The following is a 25774-nucleotide window of genomic DNA, read 5'->3' on the forward strand; positions in this document are numbered from 1 at the left end:
GCGGGTGGATCATGAGGTCAGGAGATCGAGACCATCCTGGCTAACACAGTGAAACCCTGTTTCTACTAAAAACTCAAAAAATTAGCTGGGTGTGGTGGCACGCGTGGCCTGTAGTCCCAGCTACTTGGTAGGCTGAGGCAGGAGAATCGCTGGAATCTGGGAGGTGGAGGTTGCAGTGAGCCGAGATGGCACCACTGCACTCCAGCCTGGGCAACAAAGGAAGACCATCTCAAAAAAAAAAAAAAAAAAAAATCATACTGGGAAGAAGACATTAGAAATGGTAGAAAGCTGTAAGACTATAGTTTGTTTCTCTCCCTTTTGGGAGTGGTTGTATAAAATCATTGGTTGTGCTCTCATTAGAAGTTATTTTCTCGTTTTTAAAAGATATGTTGAAATGTGAGTTGGTTGGAAATTTAAGGAGCCACATTTTTAGATGAATGTGTGTAGTGGTAATAGTCACAAAATTAAGAGTTTTTAAAGACGGATTGAGTCATATATAGTAATTTGGTGATTTATTATGATATCTAACAAAATAAGTTAAAATTTCAATCAGTTGACAACATCCTTGTGGGAAGAAGAGATGGAAATAATGACATTAGTATATAAAGCTCAGATTTGGAAATTTATTCAGACTCTACTGAATAGCTGTGTACTTGTTTTTTATTTCCTCTTCATTTACCTGTGAGTGATAAGTCTATATTTTTTTCTCTGCCTTTCTAGTTATGTTGGATATTTTAAGTTATCAGTTTTTGTTTGTTTGTTTGGGAGCCCAAAGAGTGGTAATTACTTAACCACTCTTTGCTTCAGTTTCCTTACCTTTAAAATAATACTATTAGGAATGTGTTAATACATTTATAAATCTGAAAGGAATGCAGATGCCTACTACTGCTAACTATCTTTCCACCCTCTTCCTTTCTTTATGTTAAAACCTCCCTCTTTTTTGTCTAAACCCGCCTCCTAAGAATTTCCCGATCTAGTGGAATTGCAGAAAGACATTTTAAGTGTCTATTGAATTTTTCACTGGTTAACTTTGACAGTTTTTTAAAACTTAATGGTTCTGACATTTAAATGATTAATGACGTTACTTTAGTGTTAGGAAAGCTGGTTCTAAACGTTTGCATAATATAGCTAGCTACTCTACTCCTTTTTAGTATTCCCACCTCCTTTTATATACTAGATTACTTGTCATCAGTAAATGTAATGCGTAGTTTATTTCTACATGATGTAATTATTTTCTCTTGTTACACAGGCTGCTTTTGTCAGAGACGTTTTATTACCAGGAGAATGGGATGTATGTGTAACATCTTATGAAATGCTTATTAAAGAGAAGTCTGTGTTCAAAAAATTTAATTGGAGATACTTAGTAATAGATGAAGCTCACAGGATCAAAAATGAAAAATCTAAGGTAATTTGATACTTAGATGTGAAAAGCCTTCATGTAAGAATTTGATTAAAGTACAGATTTTTTTTCTTTTAGCTTTAAGTTATGAGATACATGTGCAGAACATGCAGGTTTGTTAACACAGGTATGCATGTGCCATGGTGGTTTGCTGCACCTAGCAACCCATCATCTAGGTTTTAAGCCCCACATGCATTAGGTATTTGTCCTAATGCTCTCCCTCTGCTTTCTCCCCACCCCTCCGACAGGTCCTGGCATGTGATGTTCCCCTCCCTGTGTCCATGTGTTCTCATTGTTCAACTCCCACTTATGAGTGAGAACATGTAGTGTTTGGTTTTTTGTTCCTGTGTTAGTTTACTGAGAATGATGGCTTCCAGCTTCATCCATGTCCTTGCAGAGGATATAAACTCATTCTCTTTTATGGCTGCATACTATTCCCTGACGTATACGTGCCATATTTTCTTTATCCAGTCTATCATTGTTGGGCATTTGGGTTGGTTCCAGGTCTTTGCTGTTGTAAATAATGCAATATGCAGAATATTCTAATGGTGTATTTGGTTCTTTTCTTTCAGTTGTCAGAAATAGTGAGGGAATTCAAGACTACAAATAGACTATTATTAACTGGAACACCTCTTCAGAACAACTTGCATGAGCTGTGGTCACTTCTTAACTTTCTGTTGCCAGATGTGTTTAATTCAGCAGATGTAAGTATTTCCTGGTGCTTTCTGGTTAATAATAATATTTTGCTTAATGCTATCTATTTTTGTAATAAAAGTGGCCTGCCTTTTGGCATGGCTTGAGATTATTATTAATTTTTTATGCTTTTATTTACATAGTTAGCCTGGTGTTATCTCCTAGGTTGTCTCTGTATAATGGGAATTAACTTTTGTGCCTTCGGTTTCAATCTTACTTCATTATTATCATTATTATTATTTTTTTTTTTTGAGACATAGTCTCTCACTCTGTCACCTATGCTGAAGTGCAGTGGTGTGATCTTGGCTCACTGCAGCCTCCACCTCCGGAATTCAGGTGATTCTTGTGCCTCAGCCTTCCGAATAGCTGAGATCACAGGTGTGTGCCACCATGCCCGGCTAGTTTCTGTGTTTTTTGTAGAGATGAGGTTTTGCCGTGTTGTCCAGGCTGGTGTCAAGCTCCTGGCCTCAAGCGATCTGCCTGCCTCAGCCTCCCAAAGTGCTGGGATTACAGGCATGAGCCACCACGCCAGGCCTCAGTCTAGTTTAAATCATTGTTTTCTCTATCTGAAATGGCATAAATTGTCACTCCTATTTGGTAAGTCAGGTTGGCCTGACTTTGTTTCAGTGGCTCTAGGTTGACTGGTTACGTTTTTAAGGTGCTGCTCAAGGTATTCCTGAAGTGATTTGTGTACCTCACATTGCTTATGTTTTAAGTCCCAAGGATGACTGTCAAATTTAGTGAAATCTGTCTGGCTTTTCTTATATTATAGTCTAACAAACAAATAGAACCTAATCTTTATGGATTATTTATAGTCATAGAAATGATAATAATGGTTAATTAGCTATTTGAACTGTTAATAGTAATATAATAACTATGTCAAGAGTTTGTGCTATTAGAAATTGCAGTTTTTTCTTCCTGGACCAGCATTTATTTTTGAAGCTTTGTTTGCATAGCTGGCGTCTTGTGTGTATTGGAGGGATTTGAAGAGTTCCACGTTAGTATATTTTTGTACAATTAAGTTATAAAAAGGTATTAATTAATTTTGTTTTTTTCTGTTGAAGATTATTTTGAAAGAATAGAGATTTTGTGTTGTAAAAAGATATTTAATAAGACTCCAAAAGCAATTTTAGCTTTGATTTTATGTATTTTGATGTTTTTGAGATAATTCCTTTTTCTCACTACGTTGACACTTTCATTTACTTTAAAGCAGTGAATTCTAAGATTATGTTTACTCAAAAACAAAGCACATATGTAATACATATGTTCAAGAGATGAGGTTAGGGAAACTGCCCTTGTTGAAATCCTAACCAAATATTAATGAAATGGTGGTAATTTCAATTTCATTTAGTAAGTTTGATTAAAATTGACATTGTTCGTAAACTTGTATTGGAGTAGTGGGAATGGTCTTAGAGAACAAACTATAAAATGTTTTAATTTTCAAGCTTTTATGAAACTTGAAAGATATTTTTCAAGAATATTAACTTTCTAATTCTATAGAACTTGTTTTCCAACTTTTTACTGTGAAACTTGTTATTTTGATGTTTTTGAGAAGAATGTTTAGAAGGTAGTGTGATTTCTGAACTACTTGTTATAAAATTAGTAACAATGACACAAGAAAACCAGGATTGGACTAAGTGATTTTTTTTTTGTGGGTTACAATTCAAATTACTAATTCTAGAAATCATTTTTATATCTGGTATTATAGGATATTTGTTAATGTTATCTCTGATCTCAGTATATTTTTTGTTTGTTTATCTAGGACTTTGATTCCTGGTTTGATACAAACAACTGCCTTGGGGATCAAAAACTAGTTGAGAGGCTTCATATGGTAAGTATTTTGGAGTAGTGGTAAAGCATATTTATGATGGGAAAAAGGATAAAGGTTTAAATCAGTAGATTATTTTCCTGTTAATAAAAAGCACAATGGCTTAAGAATCAGATCTGCTTGAATTCTGACACTTAACTCTTACATCTTACAATCAATGTAGGGGGTGATGTGTGGTTGTTTCAGTGTTAGAACCTAGAATGGAATCCTGACTTAAGGGAGAAAGTATTCTCTTACAGTTATATAAAATACAGTGGGGGAAAGAAGAATTGCATAATAATTAATATTGACAAGTTTTTGTTGTTGTTTTTGAGACAGTCTCACTCTGTTGTCCAGGCTGGAGTGCAGTGGCATGATCTTGGCTCACTGAAACCTCTACCTCCCAGGCTCAAGCAGTCTCTCCCCATTCAGCATCTAGAGTAGCTGGGGCTACAGGCACTGGCCACCATGCCCAGCTAATTTTTGTATGTTTTGTAGAGACAGTGTTTCACCATGTTGCCCAGGCTAATCTTGAACTTCTGAACTCAAGTTATCAACCTGCCTGCCTTGGCCTCCCAGAGTGTTGGGATTACAGGCCTGAGCCACCACGCCCAGCCTTAATAGACAAGTTTTTAAAGCTTAGTTCAATTTATATTCCATGGAAGAATCTAATAGGTTTACTTTTGAAAGAGCTAAAGATCCATCTATTTTTTCTTAAATCTAGTGACATTGTGTATAAGCAACTGCTAATATTGCATTATGAGCAGAGTTGGTATGTTTTTGCTTGCTGTATAGCTCTGTTTCTACATACAGCTTCCTGTGACCGTTCACAAGTAAAAGTTGGTAGGTAGAAAAACTTCTCTAACAGACCCCAGATTAAAATACCCTGCTCAGCAGGTTAAAGCAGGAGCTTGTAAGAATGTTATAGAAAGCCCTTAATGACCTAACTCAAGAATTCTCAGCCTCTTTTGACATTTTGGTCTAGGTATATCTTTGAGAGGGGTAAGGAGAGGGGAGAACATGATTGTCGTGTGTATTGTAGTATGTTTAATAGCATCCCTGATACTTCTACTCAATAGATGACAGTAGTAACATTCCTCCAGTTGTGACAACCAAAAGTTTCTCTAGACATTGCAGATGTCCCCTGGGAAACAAAATTGTGCCCCTCCGTGACCTAACTTTTTAACATTCTTTGGCATCTGTTTTACTTCTTCATATATTGAGCTTTAATTTGATAGATTGCTGACCCCACTGTCAGTTTTCTGTAAACATTGTGGTAATTCTAATCTATTTTTGCTTAACGTTTTTGCTACATCTAGAATCCTTTTTCCTGGTCTCTTTACTAATACCTAGTCCAAGACTCAGCGACATCACCTCCACTGAACCAGCCAGGCTGAGGCTGGCCTAGGTGCCCTTCTGTGTATTTCATCTTTAACAATCTGAGCATCCTAATATTATAGGACTTTGCAGAGGATATTGAGATGATTCACAAGTGTTTTCCACACTGGATTATAAGCACAAAGGCAGGAAGCACATATTTATTTGTCTTTGTGTACCTGGCACAATGCCTAGTTAGAGTGGATATTTGAACAGGGAAAAAAATTTAAGTTCATGATTGTTCAAATATGTCATTATAAAGTACTGTAAAATTCTTAAATATTGAGAGTTTTGTTAAATATTTGAAGGTAGTAATTTCCTAGCTACCTTTATTTCAATTCAGATGGCATTCATGCATCTAAGCAGTCTCTTCGTATTTACTTAGACTAAGGATTGTGGAGTGTATATGTAATCTTGGGGGTCGAAAAGGAGGCAGAACAACACAGTTTTTTTTCACGCATTTTTTCCCCTTATTCCTCTGCTCTTGGCTTTCCTTTAGTAAATATGTAGGTACATCTAGGTAAAGCAAATGAACAACCCATTCAGCAGTATCAACCAGATTTGGAAACTCTGTTTTGTTCATAGGGTATTTTGAAAATGCTTATGAAGTCAGGGAGAAGAGGTCTTGTAGCCACCTCTCTACTTTCTCCTGCTCTTTACTTTGAAGTTTCTACAGTAGCACCTGTGGTCTCATAATGAAAGGAGGGTTTAGAAGTCAGTATGGATATGCTTAGGAATGAGATAACTCTTATTTGATGTATTAGTTATCTAATGCTGCAAAAGAACCCCTTATTCCCTCCACCCCGGAAGAACACCTTAACCCCCCTTTAGGGGTTAATAAGACCCCCTTATTTCCCCCACCTCCAAAACACTTAATAGTTTATATTTTATTAACAACCCCAGAATTTATGGGTTGACTGGATGGTTTCTTTGGGTTACACCTGGGTTTATCCAGTTACATTTATTTAGCTGGACAATGCCAGAAGAGAACCAGTGGGGCTAAAGGTCTTCACTTACATATCTGGCAATTGCTGCTGCCTGTTGACTAGGGCTGAGCTAGCTTTTCTACGTGGTGATATTAGAGAGGTGTTGCTGATATTTTTCCCACTAATGTCTAATTTGTTTTGTGATATAGTCACTGTTTTTAAAAACCAGTGTAAATAGAACAGAGGTACAAAAAAGGGTATCTTTAGTTGTGTAGTTAATTTTAAAACTTACTGTTTTATGAAAATGAGTGAACTACTACTACATATAACATGGAAATGTCTCATTGTTTAATAAAAGAAACCAGATAGAAATGGGTGCATATTGAGTGAGTCCATGTATATAAGGTTAAAAATGATAGGCAAAATTCATTTATGGTGTCTAAAAATAAGAATATTGCTTACCCTTGGGAAGGAAAAGAGGGGATAGTGATTGGAAGGGACACAAAAATGATTTCTAGAGTGTTCTGTTTGGGTAATAACATGGGTACTTTTACAGTACTTGAATAAAATTTCTAGAACTGTATACTCATGATTTATTGAAGTGTGTACTTTTATATTCTTTCCGTAAGTTAGGACAGTAAGTTTAAAGACTAACCATAAGGAGGTCTTAATGAGACCCTTGTCCATTCTTTTTTTTTTTTTTTTGAGACGGAGTCTTGCTCTGTCGCCCAGGATGGAGTGCAGTGGCGCCATCTTGGCTCACTGCAAGCTCCGCCTCCCAGGTTCACGCCATTCTCCTGTCTCAGCCTCCCAAGTAGCTGGAACTACAGGCACATGCCACCTCGCCTGGCTAATTTTTTGTGTTTTTAATAGAGACGGGGTTTCACCATATTAGCCAGGATGGTCTCGATCTCCTGACCTCGTGATCCGCCTGCCTTGGCCTCCCAACCCTTGCCCATTCTTAAGCAATGTTAGACAGTCTGCATGCAAGTAACTAGTTTTAGACCTGAAAGGCAGCAAATTGTTGAAAACATCATTTTAAAAATTTACTATTGTTTTTAGTATTTTATAGTAGTATAACAAGTATATACTCACATATACAGGCACATCTCATTACGCTTTGCAGTGCTTCACAGATACTGCATTTTTAAGAAAAATTTATTTTGCAAAACAAATAGATGGTTTGTGGCAACCCTGTGTCAAGGAAGTCTATCGATAAACACCATTTTCCCAACAGCATGTGTTTACTGTTTTTAAAGCAATAATGTATTGCTTTAAATAATGTATCACATTTTTAAAGCAATAATGTATTGCTTTAAATAATGTATCACATTTTTAAAGCAGTAATGTGTTTTTAAATTAAGATATGTACGTTGTTTTTTTAAGACATAATGCTGTTGCACACTTAATAGTGTAAATGTAACTCTTAGATGCACTGGGAAATGTGACTTGCTTTATTGAGGTAGTCTGGAACTGAGCCTACAATATCTCTGAGGTATGCCTTTATTGAATAAGTAATGGTCTTGTATTACTACCCTTCAGGAACCCAGTAGTAATAAATTATATACAGTTAGCCCTTCATATCCATAGGTTCCACATCCATAGATTCAATCAACTATGGATTGGAAATATTTGCCCCCAAAAAAGACGAAAATAAAATAGATGGTTCCATCTATGTTAAATATACCGACCTTTTCCTTGTCATTATTCCCTAAATGGTATAGTGTAACAACTATTAACATACCATTTACATTCCATTAACTATTATTATAAGTAATCTAGAGATGATTTAAAGTATATGGGAGGATGTTTGTAGGTTATATGCAAATACTACATTTTATATAATGGACTCGAGCATTTGTGGATTTTGGTATTCAAAGGGAAGGAGACAGGAACTAGTCTCCCACAGATACTGAGATATGACTGTATTTGCAGGGAGAAGTCCTAAGAAATCACTTGATACTCACGCAGAGAAATTTCTTTTTCATGTATTTTATATACAATTCTAAGATGCTGAAATAGGACCTTATGTGTAATATTGGTATTACCTATTTATTTTTGTCCTTTTTAAGGTTTTGCGTCCATTCCTCCTTCGTCGAATTAAGGCTGATGTTGAGAAGAGTTTACCTCCAAAGAAGGAAGTAAAAATCTATGTGGGCCTCAGCAAAATGCAAAGGGAATGGTATGTGTTCTCAGATGTACTTGATAGCACTATTGATTCTTCCCTAAATTTCATTTGTATTTTGTTTTCCTAATTTGTGTCTTCATGGAATTCCAGTTTGCTGGACTGAACTGAACCTGAAAAGAGTTTTCTTGTCACATAGTATAGGGCTTGCTCATTAAGTTCGTTATAGAAAGTTTTGAACCTGTTAGATGACAGAATCAGGATGGAAGGCTTACGAATCCAAAATTAAAATTGGGATTTAATTAAACGGGGTTCGTATGAAACCATCTACTTGTGATTTTTAAAAAGGAAACTGTGATAGCACAGTGTGGGAGATACACTGTTCACTTAGTAGTTCATAAATACTGGGTCAGTGTAAAGTAGCTGCAGAAAAAGATACTGTTAGCCTTAATGTAAGTGTAGTGTTCAAAGGAGAGGAAATAAATATAGCTACCCTTTCCTTTACTGGTCTCATCATATTTCATGTATATTTAACTGCATACTTAAATTTTGATAAGTATTTGCAAGAGGCCAGAGTTGTTTGGTTAAAGGACTTAATATCATGTAGAGAACTGGGCATGTTATCTGGGTAAGAGGTTATCTGTAGAAGGTGGTTGGTGCTAAATGTCCTCAAGAACTTTTGAAAGGGTACCAGATATTAGGCTTACCTTGGATGGCTCTAAAACAGAACTAAGATGAGTCAATGCTAAGGGAAGACAAATCTTTCTTAGTTAAGCATTTGAGTGAACTTTATATCAGAATTGAGATGGAAAGGTCTGCCTTGTTGTTTAAGCATAGATTGCCTAGGCTACTTACGTTGTGCAAAGGATCCAAGGCTCTAAAACTTTGATGCTTAGACAAATTACTCATTCTTTCATGACAATGTCTACATTCTTAGTATATGTTCAAGGCTTTTTATAATCTGGCCTTAGCTTATGGCTGTAGCTTCACAGACCTGCCTCACAGACATACCTCCCTCCCCCTATGTATTTATACGTATGTTTAAGTCACGTTGTATTCATATTATTCTCATCATCATGCCTTACCATTTCAATATTCTTCCTGTCTTCTCAGATGTTAGGGTTCTTACCTAAATGCTACACTAGCTATGGGGTATATAGTAATCGAATAGTGGCACTTTCTGTTGCAAAAAACTGCAAACTAAAATTATGTTTAAAACTTACATTTTTTCAAGTTTTGCTTTATTACTTAAAAATATTATGTCTTACTGCTTTAATTCTACCTGAGGGAACTGTTTTCGTACTTTTAAAATAATATCCTCAAGGCCCAAGGCGTAAGTATGAACATTATAATGCTATGGACAGTAAAGAAAAATGGAAGCAAAAAGAGGTTACAGATGTTAAATTCCTAACCATACCTAGAAGTTGATGAGTAGTTTCTTATAGATATTTGGGGGTTCATGTGGGGAAGGGGATTAAGTATGTAAAGTGGCAGGGATTGATCAAGGAACATTTGAGCTCTAAAAATATTTTTCTTCTTTGAATAGGTATACTCGGATATTAATGAAGGATATAGATATACTCAACTCAGCAGGCAAGATGGACAAAATGAGGTTATTGAACATCCTAATGCAGTTGAGAAAGTGTTGTAATCATCCATATCTCTTTGATGGAGCAGAACCTGGTCCACCTTATACAACAGATATGCATCTAGTAACCAACAGTGGCAAAATGGTGGTTTTAGACAAACTGCTCCCTAAGTTAAAAGAACAAGGTATCTGTTACCCGTATCAAATTATCAAAACTGTTTTAAAATGCTCATGTTAAAACAAAGGAGCACTGTACTTTGAAATGACTGCTCTGATGCTTTCCAAAGTTGAAGTGTAGAACATTAAAAAAACCTATTCATTATCTGAGTTCTAATCCCCACTCCTGATTTTAGGCCTTAAGTCTCTTAGAAGGTAAGCAATAGTTAGAGTAACCATACTCCCTTGATTTTGGGAAGAGTTCATACTTTATATATACTTTCCTAGAAATTATAGCTTTCTGTCATAAAATGTGAAGAATGCACCTCCCTCCCACACATGGTTACCAGATCCATTGTTAGACAGTGGTGGTGTGTTCATGATACTGTTTTTTAATTATTTATGTGGAGTTTTAATTTAAAAGGTACCATGTACATGGACCTGAAACATTTTTATTTGTAGTATGCTGACTTTTTATATGAAAATGAGTATGTCTGTGGTGTGTGTTTGGGTATATTTAAATTACACGAATGCAGAAAGAATGTAGAAGCCAGCTTCCAATTTTAACTAATAACGTTTTTAGTCTGCTGTACCCTTCCTCCTCCCAGATTATTCGAAGAAAACGCCCGACACTATAGCCTTTGATAAATTATTATATATCTCTTAAAGATATGAAATATCACTGCTATAGTATTAAGTGTACAGATTCAAGTTTGTGTTTCTCTCTATATTTTAATAAGAATGACAGTTGGACCAGTAGATGAATCTCCTCTATGATACTATCAAAAGCATATTGTAAGAGTTGTCAGTGAATGGGTTTACTTTTTCCTTTTTATACCTTTTTGTAGAGATAGATTTTTAAAAAATGCTTTCCTTGAAAGCAAAGTAATTAAAGGAATTAAATTGGTGGGGAGGAGTGGCAGGAACTTGGTGGGAATACTCAGATATTAATGAAAGGTATATTAAACTCTGCAGGGAAAATGGAGACTATTAAATAGTCTCATGTCCCAGCACTTTTTGGAAGGCTGAGGTGGGCAGATCACCTAAGGTCAGGAGTTTGAGACCAGCCTGGCCAACATGGTGAAACCCTGTCTCTACCAAAAATACAAAAAGAGTTAGCCGGGCGTGGTGGCATGCACCTGTAGTCCCAGTTATTTGGAAGGCTGAGGCAGAAGAATCACTTGAACCTGGGAGGCAGAGGTTGCAGTGAACTGAGATGGCGCCGCTGCACTCCAGCCTGGGTGTCAGAGCAAGACCCCGTCTCAAAAAAAAAAAAAAAAATTCTTATGCATTTGAGGTGCAGAAACGTGTGACAACAGCAGATTGTCATCCTCTGCTTCTAGGACAGGATCATTTCATAATCATTACTTTTCAAACTGATCCTTTGTCTTGATATATTCTACTGAAGGTATTATGTAGCTGCCTAAAGAAGTGGAAGGTAGTCAGATAATTTGAATCATGTCAGGTAAGTGATAAGTGAAGGATAGTCATTGTAGATATATGAGGCACATATTATGGTCCTTTGATCTGGAATGGGTCTTCAGAACCAGGCTGAGACCAGGATTATTAGGTGTGTGTTGGAGGTTTGGGGAGTCATATGCATTGAAGAGTTGTTATGAAGTGGTGGAAGGTTATTTTTAAACATATATGGGGTAACAAGATAATGGTTATCTTACCCTTTGGGATGGCAAAGCCTTCCAGACCAGAGGCAGATATGCTTTTCTGTACAAATGTTACCCTTTTTTATTTGTAACATGGTGAGAAAAAAGTGGGAAATGATTGACTTGGATAATAATGTGTAGATTTTTTCCCCCTTGTAACCAAGTAGGTAACTTTGGAATTAAGGATAATTGATTAGTCTTAGTTTTGGTTACCCTTAAATTTTTCTACTTTTGAAGCCACTGATAATAGATTGTTCTATTCCCCAACAGGTTCACGAGTACTAATCTTCAGTCAAATGACAAGGGTATTGGACATTTTGGAAGATTATTGCATGTGGAGAAATTATGAGTACTGCAGGTTGGATGGTCAGACGCCCCATGATGAGAGACAAGTGAGTAAAATTTGGGGAGGGAGATAAAAAAGAATCAGATAAATTTTTTGACAATCATTTTGTTTTATCCATAGGACTCCATCAATGCATACAATGAACCAAACAGCACAAAGTTTGTTTTCATGTTAAGCACGCGTGCTGGTGGTCTTGGCATCAATCTTGCGACTGCTGATGTAGTAATTTTGTATGATTCTGATTGGAATCCCCAAGTAGATCTTCAGGCTATGGTAAGAGATAACAAATAAATATATTCTGTGCTTAGTAGATGCGTTAGTTAGGACAAGCTAATTCTATAAATATCAGTGACTTAACCCAATAGAATTTTATTTTTCTCCAATCTAATGGTTCAGTGAGAGTATATTGAGGTGATCTTCCGTCTAAATAAGGGTATTTCCATCTCGGGGATCTGCCATATCTTAGGACCTTGGAGTCCTCTGCTATACTGCATCCTGTTGGCAGAAGGGGGAAAGGATAGAGTTGGGGATTTCCCAGGAAATTTTTTATGGGTCAGACCTTGAATGAGCCTCCTTGTCTCTCCACCCCCTTGATCAAACAATTAGAGTGAACTCAAATCATGTAGCATAACTGACTGCAAGGGAATTGGTAAATTATAGTATAGTTATATCACAGGACCAAAGAGAATTGTGTTTGATGAGCAACTAGCCTGTCTTCCACTTTAGTTATTTAAAAGAACACCTGTGTGAGAGTACCTGGTCAGATCAGGAAGATTGTTTTTAGATTGAGAGAATTGATACTGCAGATTGGCTTGACCCATGATATTGGTGACCATAAACCCAACTTTAATCTCTGTCGTTAGTCACTTTCTTTTTTTTCTTTTTTTTTTTTTTTTTTTGAGATGGAGTTTTGCTCTTACTGCTCAGGCTGGAGTGCAATGGTGCAGTCTTGGCTCACCGTGACCTTTGCCTCCCAGGTTCAAGTGATTCTCCTGCCTCAGCCTCCCGAGTAGCTGGGATTACAGGTGTGCGCCACCATGCCTGGCTAATTTTGTATTTTTAGTAGAGATGGGGTTTCACCATGTTGGTCAGGCTGGTCTCAAACTCTTCACCTTCAGGCGATCCACCCACCTCGGCCTCTGAAAGTGCTGGGATTACAGGAGTGAGCTACTGCACCCAGCCCATTAGTCACTTTCATCTTGTACTCTTACTAAGGGTGACTGGGGAAAATTGACCAATTATTAGAAATAAGGGCGTTTTTTAGGAATGTAGTTAGCAAAAGTGAAACAAATTCATATTCAAATTAGTTTGACTACTTGTATGTAGTTAATTGGGTAATATTTAAAGATTAGAATTTTTGTGTTGTTTGCTAAGTTGTTTCATGTCACTTCTTTGCCTGATAGCAGTGACAATTTGGGTTTGATTTAGATAGAAAAACATTTTGAATTTAAACCTAGGAAAAAAGACTTAAAATCTTTCCTCATCAGACTTAAAAATTATAATGTTGTATATTGTTTGGAGACATTATGTGTTTTATCTTAGTGTAACCTAGCAGAATTCATCTGATTACTTACAGATTCAGTGTTATTACAAATTTTTAAAAGTTTTATATTTCAGAATATTTTAATTTTTTTCTCAGTGTACCCATTTCCGTGTTATTTATGTGACTTAAACTAAATTCAAAATAACATGGTAATTTATTTAGGACCGAGCACATAGAATTGGGCAGACCAAGACAGTCAGAGTGTTCCGCTTTATAACTGATAACACTGTAGAAGAAAGAATAGTAGAACGTGCTGAGATGAAACTCAGACTGGATTCAATAGTCATTCAACAAGGTAAGCCATGGAACTTTAAAACTTTACCAAGTGGGATTGACACAACCTGTTTTTATTTGAAAATCGTCTTAGAAGATTCTTGTTACTAAGCATCCATTGAGTCAAGCTTGCAGCCAGTAGAGATGACTTGTGTTGCAAATACAGTAAACTTTAGTTTTGTCATTAAAAAGATGGATTTGGGCTCAGGACAGTTGAGGTTTGAATAATGACTCTGCCAGTTAGCAGTTCTCTCTCGCTACATGAACCCATTTCCTCATCTGTTAAGTGGGGATAAAAATAACTACACTTAAGGATTTTAAAGGATTGAAGGGGATAATGTGTATAAAATATCTGACATTCAGTGTGGTGGTTAATGATTTATATGTACTAGCTACTCTTGATTACTGTGGGGGAGACTGAAGAAATAAAAATCAAAGAGCCTGATTTTATTTTTTCTTGTCTGCAACTTACTGAGTACCCACCAGATGCTAGGCACTGTTTTTGGTGCTGAGAATTCAGTGGTAAATGGAACATACAAGTATTCTTACTTTCAAAGAATTTACAATTTAGTTGAGAGGGAGAGATGAAGTAAACAAGGGTATAAGTAGGAGTAGGGGGTGAGAGTGGGATTTTATTTTGGATCAATTGAAGGAAACTTAAGTTCTCATTCCAGATCAGCTTTTAAGGATGACATAATTTATGTTTTCATGAAGCCTACTATAAAGTTGATGATGGGAAATATAAAATTCAAGAAAAGGGGTGGGAAACTTAATAACTTCAAGTGTGCATTGGTTTCCTTTGTAACTGCATTGTGAGCATATATTTACTATCTGTCTGTAAAGCTGAAAGGCATACTGTTACATTGTTTACTGATTATGTAGGTATCTTGATTTTGTCAGTCTCTGATGTCCATGTAAGGGAGTATTTTACAAGTCTTTGGTATCTCTAATGCTATTCATAGTGTTAGCCATATGTCTGCATACCTGAAGACAATAAATTATTGCTTATTTTTACAAATCGTTTCCGTAATAAAGTGTTTACTTTGTGCCAGGCAGTGTGCTATATACTTAACATTTCATTTTCTCCTTTAGTCTTCATGCCAACTTGAGATGTTAGCATCAGAGGCAAAGGCTTTTGAGAGGTTAAATTACTTGTTCATTGTACATACAGCTGGGAAGTGACTCAAGGGGGATCAAGAACTTTGTTAACTCTTAAGGGTTTAATTAGAAAAGTCTCTGGGGACTTCTCGAGGCTGCCAACCCGTGATGTTATCTCATGGGTGATATAATGGCTAATGTTTTATTTTTCTTCACACATCCATGTGTTTTGAAATACACCTGCCATGTGTTCCTTGTTCTCAGTTATTTTCATCCATGAAACACTTTTTTTTTTTTTGAAATGGAGTTTTGCTCTTGTTACTCAGGCTGGAGTGCAATGGCACGATCTCTGCTCACTGCAACCTCTGCTTCCTGGGTTCAAGCAATTTCCTGCTTCAGCCTCCTGAGTAGCTGGGTTTACAGATGCCGCCACCACACCTGGCTAATTTTTTTGTATTTTTAGTAGAGACAAGGTTTCACTTTGTTGGCCAGGCTGGTCTCGAACTCCTGACCTCAGGTGATCCACCCACCTCAGCCTCCCAAAGTGCTGGATTACAGGTGTGAGCCACTGCGCCTGTCCGAAACACTTTTTTTAAAGATTAAAAAAACCTTAATTGATTCATAATTAATTTAGAAATGTTGAGGTTTTTTTACTTCATATTTACTGTGGCAATTTTTGGAGCAAACCTTCAGGCTAATAGCTTTCTTGTGCCATTTGTAGACATGTTAGTCAAACAGCGAGCCTTAAGTGCATACTTTTGTGTTACTGTTTTTTATTTGAGGGACATAATTAAAAACGAGAGTACACAAGCACTTTACATCTGAAGGTTCCCTTCCTGCCCAACTTGGAAGTAGTTTGTATAAGCATAAAGAACATTTTGGTAGCAATGGTAGCATCCAATCCAAAGAAACATACTTTGTGGATATCTCCTCGCTTACAAAGTCATGGATGTTTGGTTGTATATTCTATTATGGGTCCCAAACCATGATACAAGTATTTAAAGAAGTTGTTGAAAACTTACATCTTTTTCCACTTACTTACAAGTTGGTTGGCATATAAAAATCAAAGCTTTGTTTAGGTGTATGTGAGTGACCCTTGAGGAGGGTGAAAACAAGTCTTTCTGGGTTTTTGTTTGTTTTTTTATACCTGTATTTTTGAAAACACATATTACAAGGTTGTCCAAGTTCCTGCCAACTGAAAATCTTTATTAATTTATTAATGGTGAGTTTCTTCGATGATCCAGATACATTTTCTCACCAGGTGTGGTAGTGCATGCCTTTAGTCCTAGCTACTTTGGGAAGCTGAGACAGGAGAATGGCCTGAGCAGGGAGTTGAAGGCTGCAGTGACTGGTCCTGTCATTGCACTCCAGCCTAAGCAACAGAGCAACACTCCGTCTCAAAAAAATAAACGAATAAAATAAGTTTTTAGGAGTTTCAGTTCTTCTGGAAGTTTTCTTTAAAAAGAAACTGATGTTACATATTTCAGTTCTGTGTAAAGTTTGGCCTAGGTGAAGGATTTTTTACTTTTCTAAGGAGAAAAGCTGATTTGGGGAGTATTAGTAATAACACCTTTCTGCTCATCAGAAACTTGTGTATATAATGCTTCCATCTGTTGAAACTTGTAGGTTTTTGAAAACTTTTCATATGCAGCTTTCACAAAAGATTATATTTCATTGACACAGTATACAGCAGGGTTCATTATATAATACCTAAGCTTTAGAAATATTTTGTAGCTTACCAACTGAAAATTTGGCATTAAATTTAGTGCAAAAATCAAAATTATCAGATGTGAATAAACAGTAAACAGAAATGATGACATTTGAGATAAAATTATAAAGCATTAAACCTTACATTTAAAGTTTCAAGTTTCCAGTAAAATAAAGTCTGTTCAGTTAACATTATACATCACAATCTTTTTTCAGGGAGGCTTGTGGATCAGAATCTGAACAAAATTGGGAAAGATGAAATGCTTCAAATGATTAGACATGGAGCAACACATGTGTTTGCTTCAAAGGAAAGTGAGATCACTGATGAAGATATCGATGGTATTTTGGAAAGAGGTGCAAAGAAGGTGAGATGTAGATTAAATAATGTTTTTAATATAGAATGTTTTAGACCAGAAACAGGAAATATTTGTTACATTGATGATAAATAATTTTATTTCCTTAAAAAGAAGCTTTTGTGTACGTGAAGTTAATTTATTTTGACTGCAGTTTTCATGCTTTCTTTGTTGTGAATCTAAGAAGTTGATTGTTTTGTTCTCTAGACTGCAGAGATGAATGAAAAGCTCTCCAAGATGGGCGAAAGCTCACTTAGAAACTTTACAATGGATACAGAGTCAAGTGTTTATAACTTCGAAGGAGAAGACTATAGAGAAAAACAAAAGGTAATTTAGAAATAGGTTTGGGTTACATGAAAGCTTTGTTTTACTGGAAACTTGGAATTTTAAGTGTTACTGTAATGTCTTATAATTTTGCTTAAAACTAGTCATTTTTGCTTATTCACATCTGAATATTTTCATCATTATGTAAAATTTAATGCCAGTTTTTCAGTTGGTAAGCTCTGAAATATTTTTAAAGTTTTTGTTATGAAGTTTGTGGTATATGTTTACAGTGAAATATATTCTTGTATGGGATGAATAGTAATTTGGGTTGGTAACCTGATTCATTTTAAACAGCAGAATTGGCTGGTAATAAAGGGAAAAATTTCTTAACTTCATAAGTAATACTTGGTAATATAGAGATAAATTGAAAAATACTCATAGATGAGAAGAAAAAAATAATTCTACTCAGTGTTTTTCTGTTAATATTTAGGTCTGTATCTTCGGAATTTTTTGTAGGCTAATTATGTGTCTACACGTTTCTCCTAGTTTAGATTTATACCAAACATTCTGTAGCGTTTCTCCCTCATTTAATAGTTGTTCCTTTAAGCAAGAAATACTGAATGCTTACTCTGTTGACTAGACACTGTCTCGTGTTAATTATATACATAATATTGAGCAAAGTATCATAGTCTCCACCCTCATAGAGCTTATAGCCCAGGATTTTGTGAATATATTTACATTTACAAACATCCTTCTTGATGATGATTTGTTACTGTGTGTAATAAAAGTCGGTGATTTGAGTTGTTTCCCATGTGCTAGATTGCATTCACAGAGTGGATTGAACCACCTAAACGAGAAAGAAAAGCCAACTATGCCGTTGATGCATATTTCAGGGAAGCCCTTCGTGTTAGTGAACCCAAAGCACCCAAGGTGAGTTGACTGACACAGCATAAAAATATCTAAAAATTTTGAAAATGTAATTTTTTTCTTATATTCTTGCAAAAAGATTGATAATTACATTTTGTGTTTCTTCTTTTTTTTTTTGGAGACAGAGTCTCGCTCTGTTACCAGGAGTTCAGTGGTGCGATCTCAGCTCACTGCAACCTCCGCCTCCCGGGTTCAAGCAATTCTCCTGCCTCAGCCTCCTGAGTAGCTGGGACTACAGGCACCCACCACCACCCCTGGCTAATTTTTGTAATTTTAGTAATGATGGAGTTTCACCATGTTGGCCAGGATGATCTTGATCTCTCGACCTCATGATCCGCCCGCCTTGGCCTCCCAAAGTGTTGGGATTACAGGCGTGAGCCACTGCCTCTGGCCTACATTTTGCATTTCTTTAGAGTGTACTCCCTTCTGTTTTTAGTTAACATTTTTTAAAAATTAATTTTGAATCTGTGCATTTAAAATTAAGATATAAATTCAGTTTTATTGAAAGATGCATTCAGTTGCTTGCAGAATTGGCTGTTGTGGTTTATGAAGTGAGGACTAAGGATACATTTAAAATGAAATTCCTTTTTTATGGATAACACTTATTTTTGTTTTTCTTTAGGCTCCTCGACCTCCAAAACAACCCAATGTTCAGGATTTCCAGTTCTTTCCTCCACGTTTATTTGAATTACTGGAAAAAGAAATTCTGTTTTACAGAAAAACTATTGGGTACAAGGTAATTGAAATTATCCGCCTTTCTGTTCATTCCTATCCAGAAGTTATGGAAGGTATAAACATTAGTTATAAATATTTATCTAATTTGGACCTAGTGTGAAAGAATACTGCTTTAGCCTAGTCTAGACTGTTGTATGTATGAAATACATAAACTTGGGTCTGTTTTTCTTTAACAAGAAAAAATAAGACTTTATGACCAATCTGGTTTGTTTTTAACGTAATACATGCAATATATCAGTATATTTTCTTTCCTGGTTGAATTGAAACTTGTGAAATGTCAGTTGGTTCATTACATGCTCTTTAAAATTTACTGATTTGATGGCACAGAAAAATATCTTCTAGGTACCTCGAAATCCTGAGCTGCCTAATGCAGCACAGGCACAAAAAGAAGAACAGCTTAAAATTGATGAAGCTGAATCCCTTAATGATGAAGAGTTAGAGGAAAAAGAGAAGCTTCTAACACAGGTATAGCCTTTAATCAGTACAAACTTTAGTAACAGTTTGTTGTAAAGGACTGTGTTAGGTTATGTTGGGGCATAAAAATAAATACAAGTTTCTGCTTTTAAAGATGGAATAATTGGAGACAATAAAGCATGGGCATGTGGATAAATGCTCCATCTGATTGTCACTAGTTGAGGTAGTTGAGAAGAATACAGATTTTATTACTCTGGCTCGGTAGAGTGGGTATCCTTTTTATCACCTTACTTTGAATGTTCCTGTCTTTCCTGTGAATTTTCCACATTGCTACCCAGTCACCATTTTCAACTATAAATCTTGGCTTGGTATTTTTTAAACATCCTTTGGTGTTCATCAGGGTCTTTCAGAATTTGGCCTTTGACTTACCTTTAAAGCTTTATTTTCCTTCCATTTTTCTGTTTGCTCATATTTTTGCCCTTTATGTTATTCACTCTTTCTGGCCAACTGCTAGTAATCCTTCAAGGCTCAGTGAAACTGTCACCTTTTCATACAGTGTTCCTTACTCTCACTCACTCATATTTAATTGCTTGGGTATTTGAGCAATATATAATGTGTTGTCAAAAGTGTACATTTACATACACGAAAAGTTACCATCTAAAAGAACTTAATAAACCAGCAGCAACTGAAAATTTGTTTTTGTAATATTTAGAAGGTTTGCTAATAGTATGTTTTCCAAGTTTAATGTGCTGTGATTAAATATTTTGTTTCTGTTCCTGTGAAGGGATTTACCAATTGGAATAAGAGAGATTTTAACCAGTTTATCAAAGCTAATGAGAAGTGGGGTCGTGATGATATTGAAAATATAGCAAGAGAAGTAGAAGGCAAAACTCCAGAAGAAGTCATTGAATATTCAGGTAATTCTTTTAACCAGGCTGTTGGAGTTTAGTAAGAGCTGTTGGAAGGTTCTTGTTTTCTTATTCTGAATTATGTTGTGATTAGCTAATTTCGTCACAGTGTACTTAGTACCTTCTTCACTATTTTTTACAAATTAGAAAATGTCCCGTTTCCAGAAATGGCATAATGGTTTCCTTTTTAAAAATTTTTTAACCCTAGCTAACTCTAGCTACAGCAAAGAAAATCAGAATAAGTCACTGGATAATTGCCCTTGCATTTTTATCTTAATTTCTCTCCGTAACTTCAAGTATTATGTGTTGTGTTTCCTGAAGTCAGTTGTATTATTAGGTTAATATGTGAGGGTATGCTGTGGTGAGTCTGCTTAGAATAGCAGAAATTTAAGAATTAGAAGATAAATAATCCAGTTGATCCCATTTTTTTACATTAAACAAATAAAAATATAAATGATTTGTTTACTTTGTCCAACTTTTACAGCTGTGTTCTGGGAAAGGTGCAACGAGCTCCAGGACATAGAGAAGATTATGGCTCAGATTGAAAGGGGAGAGGCGAGAATTCAAAGAAGAATAAGCATTAAGAAAGCACTTGACACGAAGGTAATTTGCTTGTTAACAAGTTAGGTAGTTAATAAACTAACTCCTAGCTGTGAGTATGAGGGAGTGACTTTTTATAAAGGAAAAGAAGTAAGGGTTTACAATTTAAAATTTCTTCAGAGTAGCATTCAAACCTGGTATTGTCAGCAGAATTTACCTATACACTAGACTGATAGATCTGAGTCAAAGACACTAAGATTAGCTTTTTCTAAGTAAAATCAGAAAGTCTTAGTCTGTATTTCTCTTTATAATAATAAAGACTATAAAGGTCTTTCAGGACAAAGATTATATAAAGCAACTGAAGTGCTCTAGATAGAAAATTCTGATTTGAAATGCAACATTTTAGCTAATTATTCTAAAGCTGAGTTTGAAATACAGATTATATAGGATATGTATTTTATATAATATAAAATCTGACTTTCATAGATTGGACGGTACAAAGCACCTTTTCATCAGCTGAGAATATCATATGGTACTAACAAAGGAAAAAACTATACTGAAGAAGAAGATCGTTTTCTGATTTGTATGCTTCACAAACTTGGATTTGACAAAGAAAATGTTTATGATGAATTGCGACAGTGTATTCGCAACTCTCCTCAGTTCAGATTTGACTGGTTTCTTAAGTCCAGAACTGCAATGGTGAGTGCTCAGGGCTTTTTTGTGTAATGTAGCAGAGTTCAGAGTAAGTGTCATCTTTGGTATTCTTTAAGGTGACCTTAAAAAAATCTATGAAGTAGACTTTTGTTACAATATTGTTGGTATCCTAAAACCTAATACCAGGGATAACTTACAAGTTTATTGGTCCTATCCTTTAGTATCTTACATCTTTAAATATCACTATATGATAAGACTAGCTTTTCAAGTTCTAAGTGGGAGGAAGTATCAGTTTCAACTTCTGAGTGTTACGACTTTTTGGTTTTTCAAATGAACATATTTCTATAAAGAAAAATGGTCCTTGCATTCGGGTATCTGCACATCAGAATCAGCATTCTGATTTATTTAATATAAATCATCCAGAATCTGGATTATTTTAAGATGGCTTATTGTAGTGAAACACTATTTTTGTACTGATTTAGTGCTAGGTTTTGTTTTTATTCCCAATATCTGACTAACCGTTTCTGACCAAATAGCCCCATTTCTAATAGCCTAAAATTTGAATTCAGAAAAGTTTAACTTTGATGGATTGCTCCTTTTCTTCCTTATTTCACCACCATTGAACTTTGAGTTTCAACTTGTTTTCTGCCAGATGAGGATAATGCTAATAAGTTCTGTAGTCTTAAGTTTGGGATATTCTGGGATAAGCAAAGTTTAAACATCTTTGTGTTTGTTTATAGTAAGATTTCTCTGTATATTTAAAGTAAAATGTCACTTTGTAAGACAGTGGATAGTAAGCAGTATTTTCATGTTTGACCACTGAAAATTTCTTTTCACTAGACATCACTGTTTTGTGATACCTAAGTTTGGGAAATGTACTAAACTTAAATACATGAAGCTACTTTGAAGATAAAACACTGTATAAATATATAATTAGAGAAAAGATCCAGTTGCTGGAAGCTTATTTCTTAAGTGGAAACAATTTATAGAGTTAGTAAAGAATAATTTTATAGTGATTGTAGCAAGACAGTGCCATGTTAATTTAACTAGTACAGTATCATAATTTAAAACTGTTACTTCTTAACATGTTCCATGTTAAGATGCACAAAAAATGATAATGTATTCTTCTATCTCTATATACTATTTCTAAGCCTTGTGTGGTGTATTCTATAGAGTAGTATTTTAAAATTATTTTACTGTAGTTGTGTGTGTAGTAGTATCACTTACTGTAAGAAAAAAATAATTTTGCTCTATAATAAAGGGAGCTGCTAACCAGCAGCCATGCAAATGGACTTCTCTTTCTTTCAGGGTTATCTGCCACTTCTACGTTATACTTTAAATCTTTTCTGGAGGCTGTATGTCCAGTTTGCCAGAGAGAGATGAGGTAGAACTCATCGTAGACTTCCATGGCTGGTTTTCCAAAATTGGGAAAGGTGCCATGTGATTGATTGACTACCATAATTCTAGTGATACTTTGAAGGGAAAGATTATACACACCTGTTGAAGTTCTTGTTGTTTTTGACCCTCACATATGTGCATTATTAATCTTTTTAAGTTTTGGATATAAGTAGCACAGTAGTTCTCAGACATACACACTAAGTAGCAGTATTGCATATGTTCATTTTTATTGCTTTAATTCCTAAGTGAAGGAAGAAGTTTTGAAGAATACACAGTAGTTTAACTTTAAAGATTGGAGTAAAAACATTATTTACAAATATCTTGCTTTTAATCTTCATAGCATGAATTGTATATGAAAATCAGTTTTTTTTTTAAAATCGGGGTGTATTAGTGGTTTTATATATTATCCTATTAAAACATACCTTGTTTTAAAATTGAAATCATTAAACTTGTAGATGGAAAGTGCATGTACCGTGTTTGTTTATAATTTAGGAGCTCCAGAGGAGATGTAATACCTTAATTACTTTGATTGAAAGAGAAAACATGGAACTAGAAGAAAAGGAGAAGGCAGAGAAAAAGAAACGAGGACCAAAGCCTTCAGTAAGTATTCATGAATATGTAAATATGTGGATTATGTAAATTTCCCCTTTCTAAGTATTTAACACTGCTTGGCTGTCATTGATGTGTTAGTCCCTGTTGTGCACCCCCCCATTGCCTTTACTTTTTTTTTTTTTTTTTCCCTTAAGGGCGAACCCAAGCTCATAATTTGAGATTCTTCACTTTCATATTTAGGTAGTGGTATAAATTTTTTATTTTTAGTTGTTATGAGTAAGTATATGTATTTATAGGTTACGTGAGATATTTTGATACAGGCATGCAATAAGTAATAAAGACATCAGGGTAAATGGGGTATTTATCACCTCCAGCATTTATCCCTGTTACAAACAATTTAACTCTTAGTTATTTTAAAGTGTATAATTAAATTACTTATTGTGGTAGTCACTGTGTTGTGCTTATCAAATACTAGGTCTTAGTCACTCTTTGTATTTATTTGTATCCATTAGCCAGCCCCACTTTCCCCCACCCCCACTACCTTTCTCAGTCTCTGGTATCCATCCTTCTCTCTGTCTCCATGAGTTTAATTGTAGTTTTTAGCTCCCACAAATAAGTGAGAACATGCCAAGTTTGTCTTTCTGTGCCTGGCTTATTTCACTTAATAAACTCCAGTTCCATCCATGTTGTTGCAAATTACAGGGTCTCATTGCTTATGGTTGAATAGTATTCTATTGTGTATACATACCATGTTTTCTTTATCCATTTATCTGTTGATGGACACTTAGGTTGCTTCCAAATCATGGCTACTGTGAATAGTGCTGCAGTAAACATGGGAGTGCACATATCTCTTTGATATACTGACTTTCTTTTGGGTGTAAACCTAGGAGTAGGGTAACTCTTATCTGTAGTTTTTTGAGGAACCTTCAAACTGTTTCCACAGTGATTGTACTAATTTGCATTCCCACCAAAAGTGTATGAGGGTTTCCTTTTCTCCACATTCTTGTCAGCATTTGTTATTGCCTGACTTTTGGATAAAAGCCATTTTAGCTGGGATGAGATGTTATCTCATTGTAGTTTTGATTTGCATTTCTCTGATGATCAGTGATATTGAACAGCTTTTAATATGCTTGTTTGCCATTTGTATGTCTTACTTTGAGAAACATCTGTTCAGATCTTTTGCCCATTTTTAAATCTGACTGTTAGGATTTTTTTCAGTAGAGTTGTTTGAGCTCTTACATATTCTGGTTATTAATCCTTTGACAAATGGGTAGTTTGCAGATATTTTCTCCCATTCTGTGGGATGTCTCTTCACTTTGTTGTTTCCTCTGCTGTGCAGAAGTTTTTTAACTTAATGTGATCCCATTTGTCCATTTTTGCTTTGGTTGCCTGTGGGGTATTATTCAAGAAATCTTTGCCCAGTCCAGTGTTCTGGAGAGTTTTCCCGTAGTTTCACAGTTTGAGGACTTAGAGTTAAGTCTTTAATACATTTTGATTTGATTTTTTTATATGGTTAGGGGCACGGGTCAAGTTTCATTCTTCTGTGTATGGATATCCAATTTTCCCATTACCATTTATTGAAGAGACTGTCCTTTCTCCAGTGTATGTTCTTGGTACCTTTGTCAAAAATGAGTTCCCTGTAGATATATGGACTTATCTCTGGGTTCTCTGTTCTTTTCCACTGTTGCACTGATCTGTGTATCTGTTTCTATACCAGCACCATGCTGTTTTGGTTACTATAGCTCTGTACTATAAGTTAAGTCAGGTAATGTGATTCTTCCAGTTTTATTCTTTTTGCTTAGGGTGGCTTTGGCTATTTCTGGGTGTTCTGTGGGTCCATATAAATTTTAGTATTTCTTTTTCTATTTCAGTGAAGAATGGCATGGGTATTTTGATAAAGATTGCATTGAATCTTTGGATTGCTTTGGGTAGTATGGACATTTTAACAATATTGAATTTTCTAATCCATGAACATGTAATATCTATTTTTTTGTGTCTTCAGTTTCTTACATCAGTGTTTTATAGTTTATCGTAGAGATCTTTCCCTTCTTTGATTAATTCCTGGGTATTTTATTTCACGTGTAATTACTGTAAATTGGATTTTTATTTTTCACATTCTTCACTGTTGGCATGGAAATGCTACTGTTTGTTGTATGTTGATTTTGTATCCTGCAGTGTCACTGAATTTGTTTATGAGTTCTAATAGTGTTTTGATGGAGTCTTTAGGTTTTTCCAAATGTAAGATTATATCATTTACAAATAGGGCAATTTGACTTCTTTCCAATTTAGATGTCCTTTCTTTCTTTCTCTCGTCTGATTGCTGTAGCTAG

At 35.4% G+C, this 25774-nt stretch overlaps 1 protein-coding gene across 2 annotated transcripts in view; it reads left to right on the top strand.

Annotated features, from left to right (window-relative positions):
- SMARCA5 (SWI/SNF related, matrix associated, actin dependent regulator of chromatin, subfamily a, member 5) overlaps positions 1–25774 on the top strand; it is a 41379-nt gene that overhangs the window by 13645 nt on the left and 1960 nt on the right. For both annotated transcript variants that reach the window (XM_024245931.3, XM_063723676.1), the window contains exons 7-23: positions 1250–1405; positions 1972–2103; positions 3855–3923; positions 8275–8384; positions 9874–10100; positions 12003–12124; positions 12199–12351; positions 13784–13916; positions 16916–17064; positions 17260–17379; positions 18136–18246; positions 18866–18979; positions 19321–19443; positions 20177–20309; positions 20785–20903; positions 21327–21539; positions 23385–23492. In XM_024245931.3, coding sequence (XP_024101699.1) covers positions 1250–1405; positions 1972–2103; positions 3855–3923; positions 8275–8384; positions 9874–10100; positions 12003–12124; positions 12199–12351; positions 13784–13916; positions 16916–17064; positions 17260–17379; positions 18136–18246; positions 18866–18979; positions 19321–19443; positions 20177–20309; positions 20785–20903; positions 21327–21539; positions 23385–23492 — 2292 coding nt within the window. The remainder of the gene's footprint in view (positions 1–1249; positions 1406–1971; positions 2104–3854; positions 3924–8274; positions 8385–9873; positions 10101–12002; positions 12125–12198; positions 12352–13783; positions 13917–16915; positions 17065–17259; positions 17380–18135; positions 18247–18865; positions 18980–19320; positions 19444–20176; positions 20310–20784; positions 20904–21326; positions 21540–23384; positions 23493–25774) is intronic.

This window comes from Pongo abelii, chromosome 3 (genome assembly GCF_028885655.2).
Source record: "Pongo abelii isolate AG06213 chromosome 3, NHGRI_mPonAbe1-v2.0_pri, whole genome shotgun sequence".
Taxonomy (NCBI): Eukaryota; Metazoa; Chordata; class Mammalia; order Primates; family Hominidae; genus Pongo; species Pongo abelii.